We start from the raw sequence: 15,887 nt of genomic DNA on the forward strand, positions 1-15,887 counted from the left end.
GAACTTGGACTACGACACAGGAGATCAGGTAAGTTATACAGGTAGGTATCCATTTTTGAGTCTGTTTCTACGTGAGACCAGACACTGACTGAGTGAAAGAGTGAGTCTTTTGTAGTGGGGCTGATGAGGGTGATGATTGAGTGCAGGTGGCGTTGATCAGAACTCTGGTGAGCGTAAGAAAGGTGTGGGGGTGGTGAGAGAGCCTGGGGTGTATTCCAGAAATCAGGGTTAACTTACCGTCAGCTAAACCCTGAACTCTCGGTTGATTAACCCAAACCTTGCTTACGGTATGTCAGTTCCAAATCACCTGAGAAGAGTTAGTTTAATCAACCTCCTGAAAGATAACCATAGTTAACGCGCGCTCACAGAAACAACATAAAGACATTATCAATGGATCACAGAAGAGTCACCATGAAACTGCCAGGAAGCTTAAAGTTTTTGACTGTAAAACAATATAAATCAGAGTTTTTTTCACAGACTTAAATCTGCATCAGTGTATAAAGTGTGAGATAAAAATCATAAAATTAAATTATTTAGTTTATGTGTTTATAAAACTATAAACGCTATAAATTAATTATGTAATTAAATATATAAATATTTTAAATATATGCACTATTTTTATACTATAATATTTAAAATATATACTCATCATGGCTATCTTTGTTACATAAACTGTAGATCTTTTGAAATGTCTGTAACTGTAATTTTAACGTGTTTACCATTTTATTTTACCAAAATTGTTTTGTGTATCACATTGGTAATTTTGAAAGCAGTATTAATCCTCTTTTTTGTTCCTTCTCTGTATGTTCCTTAAAAAAAATCGATCTTTATTTGGTTTTCTGAAAACTGACTTTGCATTGTATCAGCTTTATTTGCAACAGTTGCTGATGTAGTCATATTAATAGAGACTCTTTTAATTCGAGAAACTACTACATTGGTCATAATTTTGGAAAACAAAATGTGCAATGCTTTTCAGTACACTACACTATGTATGATAATTAATTTACAGCAGAGAATGAAGGTCTGCTGTGACATGAGGTAGAGGTTTAAAATGTTATGCCCAGTCATATATGCATAATAATCATGTAGCCTTTATATATCTCTTTCAAATACACATACATTTTGTTTTTTTGTTTGTTTCTTTTGACATTGTTAGTTAAAAGGCCATGGCTTTCCAAATGTTAAAAGAGGTGGAAACGGCCTATCCTGAAAGGCTAATTGTAATTTGGAGAAAGGCCTTTCAATGCTAAACTGTAGGAGGAGGCTGATGATCAGAAAGACATTTTTATGGAATACAGTCAGTATGAAAAACCTTAAGTCTTAAGTTTTTTATGTATTTTCTTATGTAAACGGATTTAAAATTATAATAAGAATTTAAATATGTGAACAATATGCCACGGTAATCCCATTGGGGGGTCACCTAATAAAGCCTTGGCAACCTGCCTGAGAATCGAACTTGCAACCTTTGCAGTTTTAAATCTGTCTCTCTGACCTTTAGGCCACAACTATCTTTGACCCAATGCATCAAATATTGCCTAATAAGTGAACAAGAGTAATGATATGCAATCCTTTGGAGTTAAAATACTTCACTATTAACATCCTTTAACTGTAGGAAATTGTAAAATGTGTATGTTTATCCAGTGATATTTGGAGATGTTTTAATAAACCTAATTAACATACAACAAAATTCAACAAATTGTTTTTTTAATACAATTATTATGCAATATAAAATAATACTATTAATTAATATTAACATAAATTATTAAATAAAATATAAATAGTTATATTATTACACACTAGCCAGACAGATAAACAAACACAGACAGGTAGTTAACTGCAGTCCAGGCGCTCGCGTCCAATGAAATGGTCTATATCTCATTTATACCACTCTTGTACCAAAGGGATTCAGTAAACTATTCTTTAGGGAACAAGCAACATCTAACTAGCAAAAACACAATATAAAAAAAACATATATCTACAAGAGCTGTAGAAACAACTTACAAGTACTTTTGAAAACATTTGAAAACATTTCATTTAAATATTTAAATTAAAATTAAATTAAAAATGTCTAGTTTTGTTTTGGTGCAGAAATTATGTGCTGCAGATATATAATCACTGATTATATCTATATACACTGGGTTACAGCATTGAAAAAAATCACAATGAAATGGCTTTTAAAGATGTCAATTAAATTGCTTATATGTGACCCTGGACGTCTTAAGGGTCAATTTTTCGAAATTGAGATTTTTACATCATCTGAAAGCTGAAGAAATAAGCTTTCGATTGATATATGGTTTGTTATGATAGGACAATATCTGGCGGAACAACAACTATTTACAAAGCTGGAATCTGAGGGTGCAAAAAAATCTAAATATTGAGAAAATCGCCTTTGAAGTTGTTAATCTGAGGCACTGTAGCAGGCCATCCACTCACAAAAATAAAGTTTTTATACATATACAGTAGGAAATTTATAAAATATCTTCATGGAACATGATCTTTACTTAATATCCTAATGATTTTTGGCAAAAAGAAAAATCGTTAATTTTTTCCCATACCATGTATTTTTGCCGATTACTAAAAATGTTCCCATGCTACTTAAGACTGGTTTTGTTGTCCATGGTCACATATTATATATTATACCTGCAGCACACCCCGCTCTCCTTGCCCAAGGAATATGATGAGGATTCACTCATCCCTAGCAGTCCTGCAACAGAAACATCAGACAATGTCAGTCCAGTAGCAAGCCCCATCCACACTGGGTTAGTTTTCTTCACCTTAAGGAAACATTGTTTAATGCAGATGGAATTTTGTGTGCATGTAACTGGCTTTATGTGTTTTGCAGTTTTTTGGTAAGTTTCATGGTAGATGCTCGTGGTGGCTCCATGAGAGGTAGCAGACATAACGGCTTGCGTGTCATCATTCCTCCACGTACGTGTGCTGCTCCAACACGCATCACCTGCCGGCTGGTGAAGCCGCAAAAACTTACTACGCCTCCTCCTCTGGTGGAGGGCGAGGGTCTCGCCAGCCGTATCATCTCTCTTGGTCCAGCTGGAATGCAATTCTTAGGGTAAGAATCAAATTTTGCTTATTTATTTATTTTAAACAAAATTAAACATTTAACACTGTGTAACATGTTTTTCTCTAAGGCCAGTGATTGTGGAGATTCCACATTTTGCTGCACTTGGCCGAGGAGATCGTGAGCTTGTGGTCTTGAGAAGTGAAAATGGATCAGTCTGGAAGGAACACCGGAATCGCTATGGTGATGAGGTCCTGGAGACCATCCTTAATGGCATGGATGAAGGTGTTGTACTAACTTTCTGGTCGTCAGGGTGCATAGCAGTATCTTTTCCAACACACAATACACAGTTCTATTTCACTAGATTTTCTTTTATTTAAGTTTCAACAGTCCAGTGTTACGGGTGGCAGGCAGGAAGACAGGGAGTGGATTTCCAAATTCAGTAAAAGACGATTTATTAAGAGCCACAGAATAACATAAAATCCACAAGAAACACAAAATGTAACACTATACAACAAACGACAACCGTCAACTGAACACAAAGGCAGTATGTACACAGATGCAAGGACAAACAGGAAATGGGACACAGGTGAAACCAGTTGACAATCACAAGGCATGCAGACCCGAGCAGAGCCAGAGGCGGAGTTGATGGAACTGGAGGCTGCAGCCAGGGTGGAGTCACTAGTTTAGTGGGTGAAGACCATAGCAGGACCAGAGACAGAGTTGACAGAGCTGAAGGCGGCGGCCATGGTGGTGGAAGCAGAGCAGAGTGCGGCAACCAGAGCAGAGGCAGAGCAGGCAGAATTGGTAGAGCCGACTGACCAGCAGGTGACACAGATGAAACAGATGGTGGCCTGGGTGGAATAGGTGGAGTCCCTGGTGGCTGGATTTGGCTCAGGGATGGATTCGAGGACTGGACATGGCTCAGGAGCGAAGTCATAGACCGGACTTGGCTCAGGAGCGGAGTCATGGACTGGATTTGGCTCAGGAGCGGAGTCATGGACTGGATTTGGCTCAGGAGCGGAGTCATGGACTGGATTTGGCTCAGGAGCGGAGTCATGGACTGGATTTGGCTCAGGAGCGGAGTCATGGACTGGATTTGGCTCAGGAGTGGAGTCATGGACTGGATTTGGCTCCGGAGCGGAGTCATGGACTGGATTTGGCTCCGGACTGGATTCTTGGACTGGACTTGGCTCAGGACTGGATTCTTGGACTAGACTTGGCTCCAAAGTGAGAGTACAGTTTACTGCCCAGACACATAACATAGCAACTGCCATGACGGGAAGCGCTGCAGACAGGGGAAACGCCTCTATAACCTCCACTGCTGAAGGCCTTGGGATGCCAGCTGCTCTTACTGACCTCATAAGTGTGTCCGCCAAACTCAAAGCCAGTCTCAAAATGCCTAGGGAAAGCCTTGTCGTCTTCATATGCTACACTCATGACTCATAACTCTAGTTTGGTGTCCAAACTCTGGAGTGTCATCCATGACACCTGGGAACCTGAGTGTGTCGTCCATAGTGGGTGAAGACCTTGGCGTGGCTTTCATTATGGCTGGGGGCTCTGGCGTGGTGGCAGTCTTGACTGCTAACACTGGCTGTGGCATATGAAGAGGCTCCGCAGCGGCGGTCATGTTGTGAAGATACACAGGAGTGAAGGGTGCTACAAACACTGGGCTGGTAATCTTCAGCGTTGGGCATGGTGGTAATCCTGCCTGCCGGGCCCCATGCCCTACTGCCCCTGTAGAGTCTTTACCAAAACACAGGCAGAAACACTGAGCAACATGGCACCCTCAGGTGGAGAGCCGAGGCAAGGGGTGTGACAGTCCAAACAAACGTTTTCTGTTTTTACAGTTGTGTAAAAAAGTATTGGCAGTGACATAAATGTTGTGTTTTACAAAATTTGCTAGTGTTTTCACAACCTCTGTAATTTGCTCTGGCATGCTGGATATTAGCTTCTGGGCCAAATCCTGACTGACGGCGATACTTTCTTGCCTTGTTAGTGCTCTACAGTTGATCACAATTTGTGGGCTTCTGCTTATCCACTCGCTTTTTGAGGATTGACCACAGGTTCTCTATATGGAATTGGCATCTGAAGAGTTGCTTTTTTTGCAAATATTTAAAATGCATCTGATCTCAATGCATAATAATCTATACACAATGTGAATGAACACCACAACAGTTTAAGCAGAAACTTGGCAAAACACAACATCTATGTCACTGCCAATACTTTTGGCTACTACTGTACATCAAGAAAGTTTAACATGGCTGAAAACAGTTTGAAAGTGGTTCACCTTTCCGCATTCACTTCTTTTACAGAAAATAACCAGTGACTGAAGTGTAGTAACAATTAAGTCCACTGGATGGCACAAATAACTCACAAAGTTATCCAACAGCAAATGTGAAAGACTGACAGAATGACAAGATGTGAAAACTGTGATAAAATCCAGGTTATCACATAAAACTTGAACTTTTCTTAAATGCATGTAAAAATATTACCGTTGTATTGCTTAAAAGTTAATATGAACTTTGGTATTTGAGGTTTTATATATTTATAACTGGGCTCATCGAACTTCATCCTCCTTGATGTGCTTAGCTCTCATATTAAATTATGCCCCTTGTTCTCTTGGGATGGTCCAATTTCATTTAAACTTTTCATTGTTGGAAAAGCTTTTATTAAAACATAAAGGGTATGCTACTTGCCCAACAGCGTTCGGTCTCCCTAAATATTATAAGTGAACAAAGCTAGTGCATTGACCATAAAATATATCCCCTACTTCTGGTTTGCATGCATGCGTCATGCTGTGAAATAGTGTCTCATAGTTATTTAGATATGGATATTTTGATTGTTTTCTCTTCATGAAAGCCTGAAACTATACTAGGATTACTCACTCTAAAAAATGATAAGTTGTTTTTGACCCATGCTGGGTAAACATTGCACAGAACACACTGCTGCGTTAAAATTACCCATTGCTGAGTTTTTTTTAACACAATTGCTGGGTTGTCTTTACCCAACCATGAGTGGAAACAAGCCAGAATTTGGATTGAAATAGCCCAGCATTGGGTCATTTTTAACTGTTCTTTTCTGTCCAATATTTACCCAGTATGGGCCAAAAACAACCCAGAACTTTTTAGAATGCTGTAACAGCACATGATATGTTTACAAAAACATTTTCATAAAAATGCCATCAATTCCACAATGCCATTTTTCTAGTCTTCCATGCATGTGGTTTTAAAAGAAATTACATACTCTGCTCCCTCCAACCACCAGAGGGAGCCCTTAACTGACTACTGATTTACAATCAGTAGTCAGTTCATGATCTACAATCATTTCCTGTTTACCATACATTATCCCTGGGCATTTTCCAAACGGAAGTGAGAATCCCTATGCCCTACTCCCTTCGAAGGGCTGAGCCCTTGAAATTAACTCTTTGAAGGGTGTAGGGCATTACTGTCTCTCGTGTATGCGTTTGGAACTCCCTTAACAACGGGAATGACTGGCTAAATGTTAGCTTGACAATGCCGCACGTGCACTCTGAATCCAACGCTCGTTTGTTGAAAATAAACAACATTTTTATTTTTATATATCCTGTTTGGAACGCACCGAAATAGTAGTGATGGGAAGTTCGGATCATTTTACTGACTCTGATATTTGAATGTCTTTCAGAAGAATGAATTTGTTTGATTTTTTATCATTTTGTTCATCTGAGCACCGTTAAATTAATGTTAAATTTAATAGTAAAAATCCCCGAAAACGTCTAAAATTTTGTAAATTTTGATCTTAATTATGATAAATAAATTATATTGCAGTCAGGGACAAATTATGAGAAACATTAAAGACACAAAGACTTCGTATGTGAGCAAATGATTTCTGTTTTTGATACAGAACCTACAGGATATTGCACATGCACGGTCAACACACAATCAACAAACCACTCTCCGAGACAACTCTTTATTCCATAATAATTTGAAAGTTGTTTCAATTGAACGAACCGTTTGTGAATGATCCATCACTATTAAATAGTTGAGTTTTAAAACATATATTATGGAGTATTGTTAATCATACAGATATCTTTAATTTGAAGAATTGAATTACTGTTTATTTTCTAAAAAGGATGAGGCTTTGGGTTTGGTAGAATCCATGTGCTGAGATTTATTTAACAGAATGGCAAACAAGTACAAAACGTAATCCACAAACACAACAGTGAAACAGGCCATGGTCAATATCCAAAATAATCAATCCAACCATGCAACAATCCAAAGGGATAATACAAAAGACAAGGCAGAAAAAACAAGCAAGGTCATACACAATAGAATAACAATAGCAATGAAACAAACTATCAGTAAGGCAGGTGATCCAGCAATACTTCACACAGTGTTCGTGGCAGCCAGGTTATATGGCTGCTCAACCGGAATTGTATGCAGAGGGAGCGGTAACCAGTCAGTACTCAGGCGATGGATCCCTCTGCTGGTGTTTGTGTTTTGACCATTGCTTTGCTGTTGATTGGGGTTGGTTGCTTCAATAAATTTCTGTAAATGGATTCTAACTCAATATAAAGTCTTAGTCCATTATAGCGATACTGTCACGGAATACGCAGAAGAACCCAAATGCAGGCAGGCAGTGAAGGGGTTAACTCAACAAGACTTTAATAACTAATAAAACACAAAACAAACACCCTCAATGGGGGAAAACGAAACTAAGAGATATAAAGAAAACAAAGACTTCCCACGTGGGGGCAAAACATAAAACAAGAACAGCAAATAACCTAACTAATAAGCATGACACAACGTCTTACAAAAAAACACAGCAGGGTAACAAAGGCAGGGGCGCAGGGTAACTCACAACCAGTGTTGGGTGTAACTAGTTACTAAGTAATTAGTTACTGTAATTTAATTACTTTCCCCTTGAAAAAGTAAAGTAAGGGATTACTCTTATTTTTTCTGTAATTTAATTACAGTTACTTCTGATGTAATTAAAGTAAATACTTTGTGGAATATGTGTGTGTGCAGAAGAGGAATTTACATCAAAATTCAAAGTCTAACTTCAAAATCCGTGCTTTAATGTATAATTCTCACATTTGTAATTAATAATAATACTTTATGTAGTTTTATATTATTTATTTGAATGAATTAAAAGAGTCGTTTCACGTCTATCCTTGAATCACTTAACTCATCAAGGTTGATGTAGGATATAGAAAGTAATTAGTAATAAGTAATTAAATACTTTTTGAAGAGAGTAACTTGTACAGTAATCAAATTACATTATCGAATGTGTAATTAGTAACTAGTAATTAATTACTTTTTCAGAGTAACTTACCCAACACTGCGCACAACGTAGACGAACATCCACAGACAAGGCAAGGAACAGGAACCAGGTAGACACGAACAGACACCAAACAACGCAAACACAACGTAATACACGAGCACAGGACAAAGAAACAAGAGGGTATATATAGGGAAGACAAACGAGGGATAACGACATGGGCAGGTGGGGTAATCAAACACTTAGGGAAAGATAACAGGAAACGAGAGGAATGGGGCCAATGACAAGACACTGGAGAGAACGTATATTATTGTCAAACGGACAATAATATGTTTCTCTCCACACATAACCAAAGACTTTGTCATGGCCTGCTACAGGACCAAGAAAAACATGACTAAGGAAGCAGAGCCATGACAGAAGCCCCCCCTTTAATGAGCACCTCCAGGTGCTCACCAAGGGGTAGACGGACAAGACAAGGAGACTGAGACAAAGACAAGACCAGACAAAACATGGAGAACAGAATAAGGGCAGACAAGACAAAATACAAAGGGACTGGGGTGGACAATAAAAACAACAAACATGGGAGGGGGGGAGGGGCCAAACCAGAGGCCCATAGGGGGCAGTCCATGGGGTGGGGAGAAGTCCCAGTCCCCGGCTGCCTCTGAGGGCGCGTAGTCCAGGGGACTTAGGAGGAGTCCTGGGGGGAACAGTCCTTGGCCCTGGGAGTCTCCCGGGGCCGGCTGGCTGCCGGACTGGGGCTGGCTGGAAGGCCGGCTGGACAGGGCTTGACGCCGGCTGGAAGGCCGGCTGGACAGGGCTTGACGCCGGCTGGAAGGCCGGCTGGACAGGGCTTGACGCCGGCTGACCGGACTGGACGCCGGCTGCACCGGACTGGACGCCGGCTGCACCGGACTGGACGCCGGCTGCACCGGACTGGACGCCGGCTGGACACCGGACTGGACGCCGGCTGCACCGGACTGGACGCCGGCTGCACCGGACTGGACGCCGGCTGACACCGGACTGGACGCCGCTGACGGACTGGACCCGGCTGCACCGGACTGGACGCCGGCTGCACCGGACTGGACGCCGGCTGCACCGGACTGGACGCCGGCTGCACCGGACTGGACGCCGGCTGCACCGGACTGGACGCCGGCTGCACCGGACTGGACGCCGGCTGCACCGGACTGGACGCCGGCTGCACCGGACTGGAGCCGGCTGCACCGGACTGGACGCCGGCTCACCGGACTGGACGCCGGCTGGCACCGGCGTGGACCGCGTACCTCCGCTGCGCCTCTCCCTCCTTCTCCGCACCATCGGATCCATAGCCGACCTTGGCGAATCCGTGGGGACCGGAGGGAGTTCCGCAGCGGAGGAGTCAGCCGACGTCATCCCCGGATCCCCCCCTCCCCGCCCGCTACCGGCGCCGCCAGAGTGAACGGGACCGTGGAGCTCAAGCCAGAGGGTACTGAGTCCCCCGGGTAGCGGCAGCCAGGTCGAGGCCCTCCGGCGTGATCACCGCGAGGTGGAAGTCCCACGTGGAACCCCACCCCGGGATCGTCCCGGTTGGCCACGAACCTGACCATGCCGCGAACCCTAGGGGACCCAGCAGCCTCTTCTCAGACGGGGTGAGGCGCTGAGTGAGGCAGCAGTTGAAGATCGTCTTCAGACTCTGCCTCGTTGAACTCAGTGCCTCAGCCACCGCCGAGAATGCCCCGGCGAACTCCCGGTTCCCGTAGTTCCCCTGGCGGAAACCTAGCAGCAAGCGGGCTTGGCGGACCGTGAGGACGACGCCGTGCCGTCCATCTTGCTGCCCGCTGGGTTCTGAATTGGCTCGTGTATTCTGTCACGGAATACGCAGAAGAACCCAAATGCAGGCAGGCAGTGAAGGGGTTAACTCAACAAGACTTTAATAACTAATAAAACACAAAACAAACACCCTCAATGGGGGAAAACGAAACTAAGAGATATAAAGAAAACAAAGACTTCCCACGTGGGGGCAAAACATAAAACAAGAACAGCAAATAACCTAACTAATAAGCATGACACAACGTCTTACAAAAAAACACAGCAGGGTAACAAAGGCAGGGGCAGGGTAACTCACAACACGAACAATCCACAGACAAGGCAAGGAACAGGAACCACGGGTAGACACGAAAGACACCATATACAACGCAAACACAACGTAATACACGAGCACAGGACAAAGAAACAAGAGGGTATATATAGGGAAGACAAACGAGGGATAACGACATAGGGCAGGTGAGGGTAATCAAACACTTAGGGAAAGATGACAAGGAAACGAGAGGAATGGGGCCAATGACAAGACACTGGAGAGAACGTATATTATTGTCAAACGGACAATAATATGTTTCTCTCCACACATAACCAAAGACTTTGTCATGGCCCTGCTACAGGACCAAGAAAAACATGACTAAGGAAGCAGAGCCATGACAGATACAATGACATAATTCACTGATGCCAAGGTCTCAGAGAAGACTGTTGGTTAGTGATCTTTACATTACATTTGCATTTAGTTATTTAGCAGATGCTTTTATCCAAAGCGACTTCCCGCACTTTTTTAAAAAGGATGGAAAGAGTGGAAAAGAAACGGAAATAAGTGTCAGTATTACTGTGTCAGGTTACTGTGTTGATGAAAGAGGTGTGTTTTAGCCGATTCATGAAGATGGCTAAAGATTAAGCTGATCTTGCAGAGATTGGCAGATAATTTCACCAGTCTTTCCCTTCAATGAGGACCAAAGTGAGGTTCCAATAGGGGATGAGTGCAGTCGATGTGGATCCAACCTCTTCGCGCCCCTCAGGGGCCAGATGATCGGTCCAAGAGGTTTCCCTCAAAAGGGGAGACATTTCTATCGAGTCTCTTTCAGGAGGGACAACACTGACTGACCGCACATCTCTGTGGGTCTTCTTATGGGAAGAACACCAAGAAAAGAAACTTAAATGCATAAACGCGCCTCATGGCGGTAGGCTGCAATGTGCCCTTTCGCTGAGACAGAATGTCCTTAAACAGGGGAATCAGTCAGGGGGAATTGTCATGCATCAATGCTGGGAACCGAGTCTGGTTAGGCCAAGAAAGGCAAGACATGATGATTCTCTTCCCTAACCTCGCACAGGTCCTTCTCACGCAAGCCACTTCTTGATGTTAGTTCAATTCCAATGGAGAAAACCTTTCTCCACAATGAGAGTTAAAAAAAGGCCCTGATGTGCCGCCTTATCTGCTGCTCACCAAACTTTTAATTTTGTGATAAAATGTCCAGGACATGTTTTTAACTTAAGTTTTACACATACTTTTTTGTAAATTAAATATAAAATGTGATTCTATTCATTATGTATTTGAAAATGCTTTTACTAATGTCCTCATTATTTTTTATATTTATTTTACATTTAAGATCTTGAGAGCCAAGATGAGCTTGGAAAGAAGAGGATAAGGCGCATTATCTCCACTGACTTCCCTCTTTACTTTGCTGTGGTTTCCCGTATTCAGCAAGATAATGATCTAATTGGTCCAGAGGGTGGTAACCTTACCAACAAGCTGGTGCCTATGGTCCAGGCCAGTTTTCCTGAAACTGCGGTCACCAAGCGGGTCCGTCTTGGACTGCAGGTGAGATGGGGCGATGAGGAAGATGTGATAGAAGAAAGATGTCCTACATATTTTCAAAATACAGCCAGCATATCTTAGATTTTTGTGATAGTGTCTTATTTAGTGATTGTATTGACTCTCAGAATAAATGAGATATGATATTATCTAATTTACTTTGTTCTTGTGGAATGTGGATGAAAGGAATTTTGTAAGCAGCTTTGGACTGGATTTATTATGTTTTATGTTCATAATTTATTATGACATTGTTTTACCTCTTACTTTGATCAAAACAAGATAACATATATTGGCGGTTTAATAACTATGCAGATATTACATTTTCAAAAATTAATTTGGATTGTCACATAAGTTATGTAAACTCATTTGATTCTATATTTTTATATAATCTATATATATAAATTTTATATAATCTAATTTCCAAGGCCAAATTATGTAACCACTTTCTTAAGACAGCTACTTTCATAACCTAAAATGTTAGTTCTAAAACCTGAGGTATTTCAGGGTATGCAAGTAACCATAGCAGCTTTATTTATTGAAGATAACTTGCACTGTAGCAGAGTATATGCATGCAAAGTGAATAAATAAAAAGATTCCCCATTTGTTAAGTAAAATAATATTTAAATAATATTAAGTTTTAGTTAGCAGCTTGAAGACAATAAAAAACGATAAGGTTACTCACGTATCCCCGGTTCCCTGAGATAACGGGAATGAGCATCGCGTTTTGAAAACGCTATGGGAAAAACTCCTGTTTTATCCGATAGTGAAGCCTATTGGTTCACGTCTGTGAAAAATATAGTCCAATGGCATTCGGGCCCGCCATTTTGGGCGGCGCCGCTTGCCTATAGAAGTCCGGGCCGAACGCTGTTCAGTACCATTATTCGACTGAAGTGCGATATAAAAACTCGCTGCGTGGCGCTGTAGCACGGTCTGCTACGCAATGCTCGTTCCCATTATTATTGCTCTCTTTCGAATGGTTCACTTCACTTTGCGTTTAGCAAACGCTATGGGAGTCATATCCCACCACGCCGTGCTACGAAAGACTTGAAGAATACATGTAATTTGTCAAAATCATTTTCTTTGTACAAATAAACTTCATCATAGAGACTGCAAGACATATTCAATAACAAATAACGGTATATTATAACGGAATAACGGAAAAAAACAAATACGCATTAATACAAAAAGCCGTATTTGTTACTCAATTCTACCACATTAATAGCTGACACAGAACAACAATAACAGATTTAACAATGTGATATAGAGGCTATTGATTGAATAACGTTAAATACCACATATTGTTTAATTAAAATAATGTAAAAATAAGTTGAAATTGGTCCAACTTGCATCAGGAGTAGACTTTGATCTTGAGCTCGTGCATACCGAATGTACGTGTCCAGTGTGCGATACCTGTGAGCTGTTCTAGACAGCATGCACCGTGGCACATTGCATCTCGAATGCGACCCTCTTTACAGTATATTTGAATGATAATAATATTATCAAGCACATGCCTGTTGTTCTTTAAATTCTTGAATGGGTAGGGATGCTTTGCCAAGCTCTTGGACTGCGTGTTTAAAACATCTTTTTGTGGTGCCGCATCGCGCCCCTTATCTCAGTCAGTGCCGATCCAAGACATCTGGGGGCCTTAAGCAAACCTTTGTGGGGGCACTTGTCATAGTTAAATTTAGATAAACATAACTATAAACTCTTAGAAATAAAAATAATAAATCAATTAACACAGCTGTCAAAAAAAAAACATTAACATGCAAATGCAGTGTATTTTTACTAACCAAATGAGTGATTAACAAAAAAAACATGATAAATATAGTTTACTCAAGCATACGAAAACACATCAATAATTTTCTAAATGTGATGGCACAAAAAATACATATTGTCATGGGCAAACGAAATACAGTGGATTGCAGTGGTATAGCTGAGACTCACATGAACACTGTACAGTTGGTTTTGTAACTGTAAGTCATTCCCTTTAAATGCTATTGAAGTTAGAAATGTGTATATTAATGTAGCTTATGTAACTTTGGAGACGATCTCTAAATGCAGACTATTGAACGTCCAACGTCAAACCAACTTTATGGCAGTGGATAAATACTGAAATTATAAATCTATATTTGCTTAATTTGGCAAAACTAAATAAGACTAAAAAATAGTACAAAAACATGCCGCCTTGTTCTTTTGCTTCACTTTGTTGGCGTTTTTTCCACTACGAATGATAGCTCTGTTTTAAAGCCATGGACATATGTAAAGATGCATCATTACCTGCCGCGCACTTCATGATGTCCGAGACCGAGTAAAGTAATAAAATAAATTAGGTATTACAAAGGAACTTTCCAAATTAGTTGAATCCGCAAGTTATAAAAATAGAGTCTTGTTTACGTTATAGTGTTTTTGATTCGGTACTCAAGGGGGCCCCTGGTGGTGCATAGGCCCCATGCAACCTGCGTAGTCTGCGAATAGGAAGGATTGGTTCTGATCTCAGTGATCTTCTCTTGTTTAGTTTCAAAGTAAGGTTGGCATACAACATTGAGTGTATACAGACCAACCTTTTTTGTGTAGCACAGTTTCCTCAATCAGCACCTGGCTGTGTGCCAACTGCCTGAGCGCTAATGTCTGACGTCTGTAACTAAACTTGATAATAAGGATTTATATGTAGTTTGTTGTAGGAACTCGAACTGGGCTTAAACATTTTATTCATCATAAATAATATTAATTTTGGAATTTAAATAACATTTAACTTCATGTTCTTGGTGTGCCGTTGATTTCCTTTGAGCATGCCAATAGTGGCACGTGTGCTTTAGGTTGCCGAACCCTGTTATATGGGGTGGACAAAACCTTTCCCGCTTTCAGTCTAAGGACCACCTTACTGTCGTTAGGACCGAATTCAAGACATGACGGTTCCACCGAAAAGGCATGTAGATTGCTGACTCGCTTAACCGACGCCACTGCAAGGAGGAGGGCAGTTTTCAGCGAGAGAGATCGCAAGTCAGTAGACTCGAGAGGCTCAAACGGTGGTCCGCGCAGAGCTCTCAGGACGATGGAGAGGTCCCAGAGCGATACTGAACGTGGCTTGGGAGGATTTAGCCTCCTTAAATTTAACGATCAGATCATGTTTCCCGATTGAACGGCCGGCTATGGGGGCATGGTTCGCCCCAATAGCAACCACGTAGACCTTGAGGGTAGCAACTCTTGTAGAAAGGAGACAATGTGAACTATCTCACAGCTCAACGGGTCTATGCTCATTGTTTCGCACCAGCCAGTGAAGATAGCCCATTTTTGTGAGTATAGGCGCCTTGTGGAGGGGCTCTAGCCTCGGTTACTGTAACTTAAAACTCTTCTCGGATGGGGAGGAGACTCCCGCCAAGAGGCCATACATGCAGGTTCCACAGCTCGGCCCAGGGATGCCACATCGTTCCCTTCGCCTGGGAGAACAGGTCTCTCCTCAGTGTAATTCGCCATGGGGCTGCCGACAGCATCCGGATTAACTCGGGGTATCACGGCTGGTTCGGCCAGCGAGGGGTGACCAGTAGCACTGTTCATCTGTCGTCCCGAATCCTGCTGATTACCGGCGGCAGCAGGGCTACGGGGGGAAAGGAATACAGACGGCAAGACGGCAAGCTCTGGGCTAGGGCATCGTTGTGCCTCTAGAAGTGCAATGGGCAGTGGGCATTCTCCTCTGATGCGATCAGGTCGATGTCCGTCTTACCAAAATTGCTCAAAAATTTCTTGACTGTCCGGGGGTGTAGCCTCCATTCACCCGGCGGTGGACCGTTGTGCGATAGCATAATGTGTGTCACTTTGAGCATCAGCCATCCAGACTTCCATGCTCGAGGCCAAAATGGCAGCGGTCGCATATGGAGTAGACCCAGCTGAATGAGATGGTAAGCTGCAGCCATGAGACCTAGCGTTTTCTGAAACCTCTTGAGTGGGATGAAAGAACCCATTCTGAATGTAGCCACAGTGCGTCTGACTGCCAATGCGCGT

The 15,887-nt window shown here is 42.0% G+C and overlaps 1 protein-coding gene across 1 annotated transcript in view; it reads left to right on the top strand.

Moving 5' to 3' along the window:
- ank1a (ankyrin 1, erythrocytic a) overlaps window positions 1-15,887 on the top strand; it is a 371,228-nt gene that overhangs the window by 166,864 nt on the left and 188,477 nt on the right. The window contains exons 26-29 of the mRNA XM_057351699.1: window positions 2,647-2,759; window positions 2,843-3,067; window positions 3,147-3,301; window positions 11,683-11,894. Coding sequence (XP_057207682.1) covers window positions 2,647-2,759; window positions 2,843-3,067; window positions 3,147-3,301; window positions 11,683-11,894 — 705 coding nt within the window. The remainder of the gene's footprint in view (window positions 1-2,646; window positions 2,760-2,842; window positions 3,068-3,146; window positions 3,302-11,682; window positions 11,895-15,887) is intronic.

The sequence above is a fragment of the Triplophysa rosa genome, linkage group LG2 (assembly GCF_024868665.1).
Source record: "Triplophysa rosa linkage group LG2, Trosa_1v2, whole genome shotgun sequence".
Lineage (NCBI taxonomy): Eukaryota > Metazoa > Chordata > Actinopteri > Cypriniformes > Nemacheilidae > Triplophysa > Triplophysa rosa.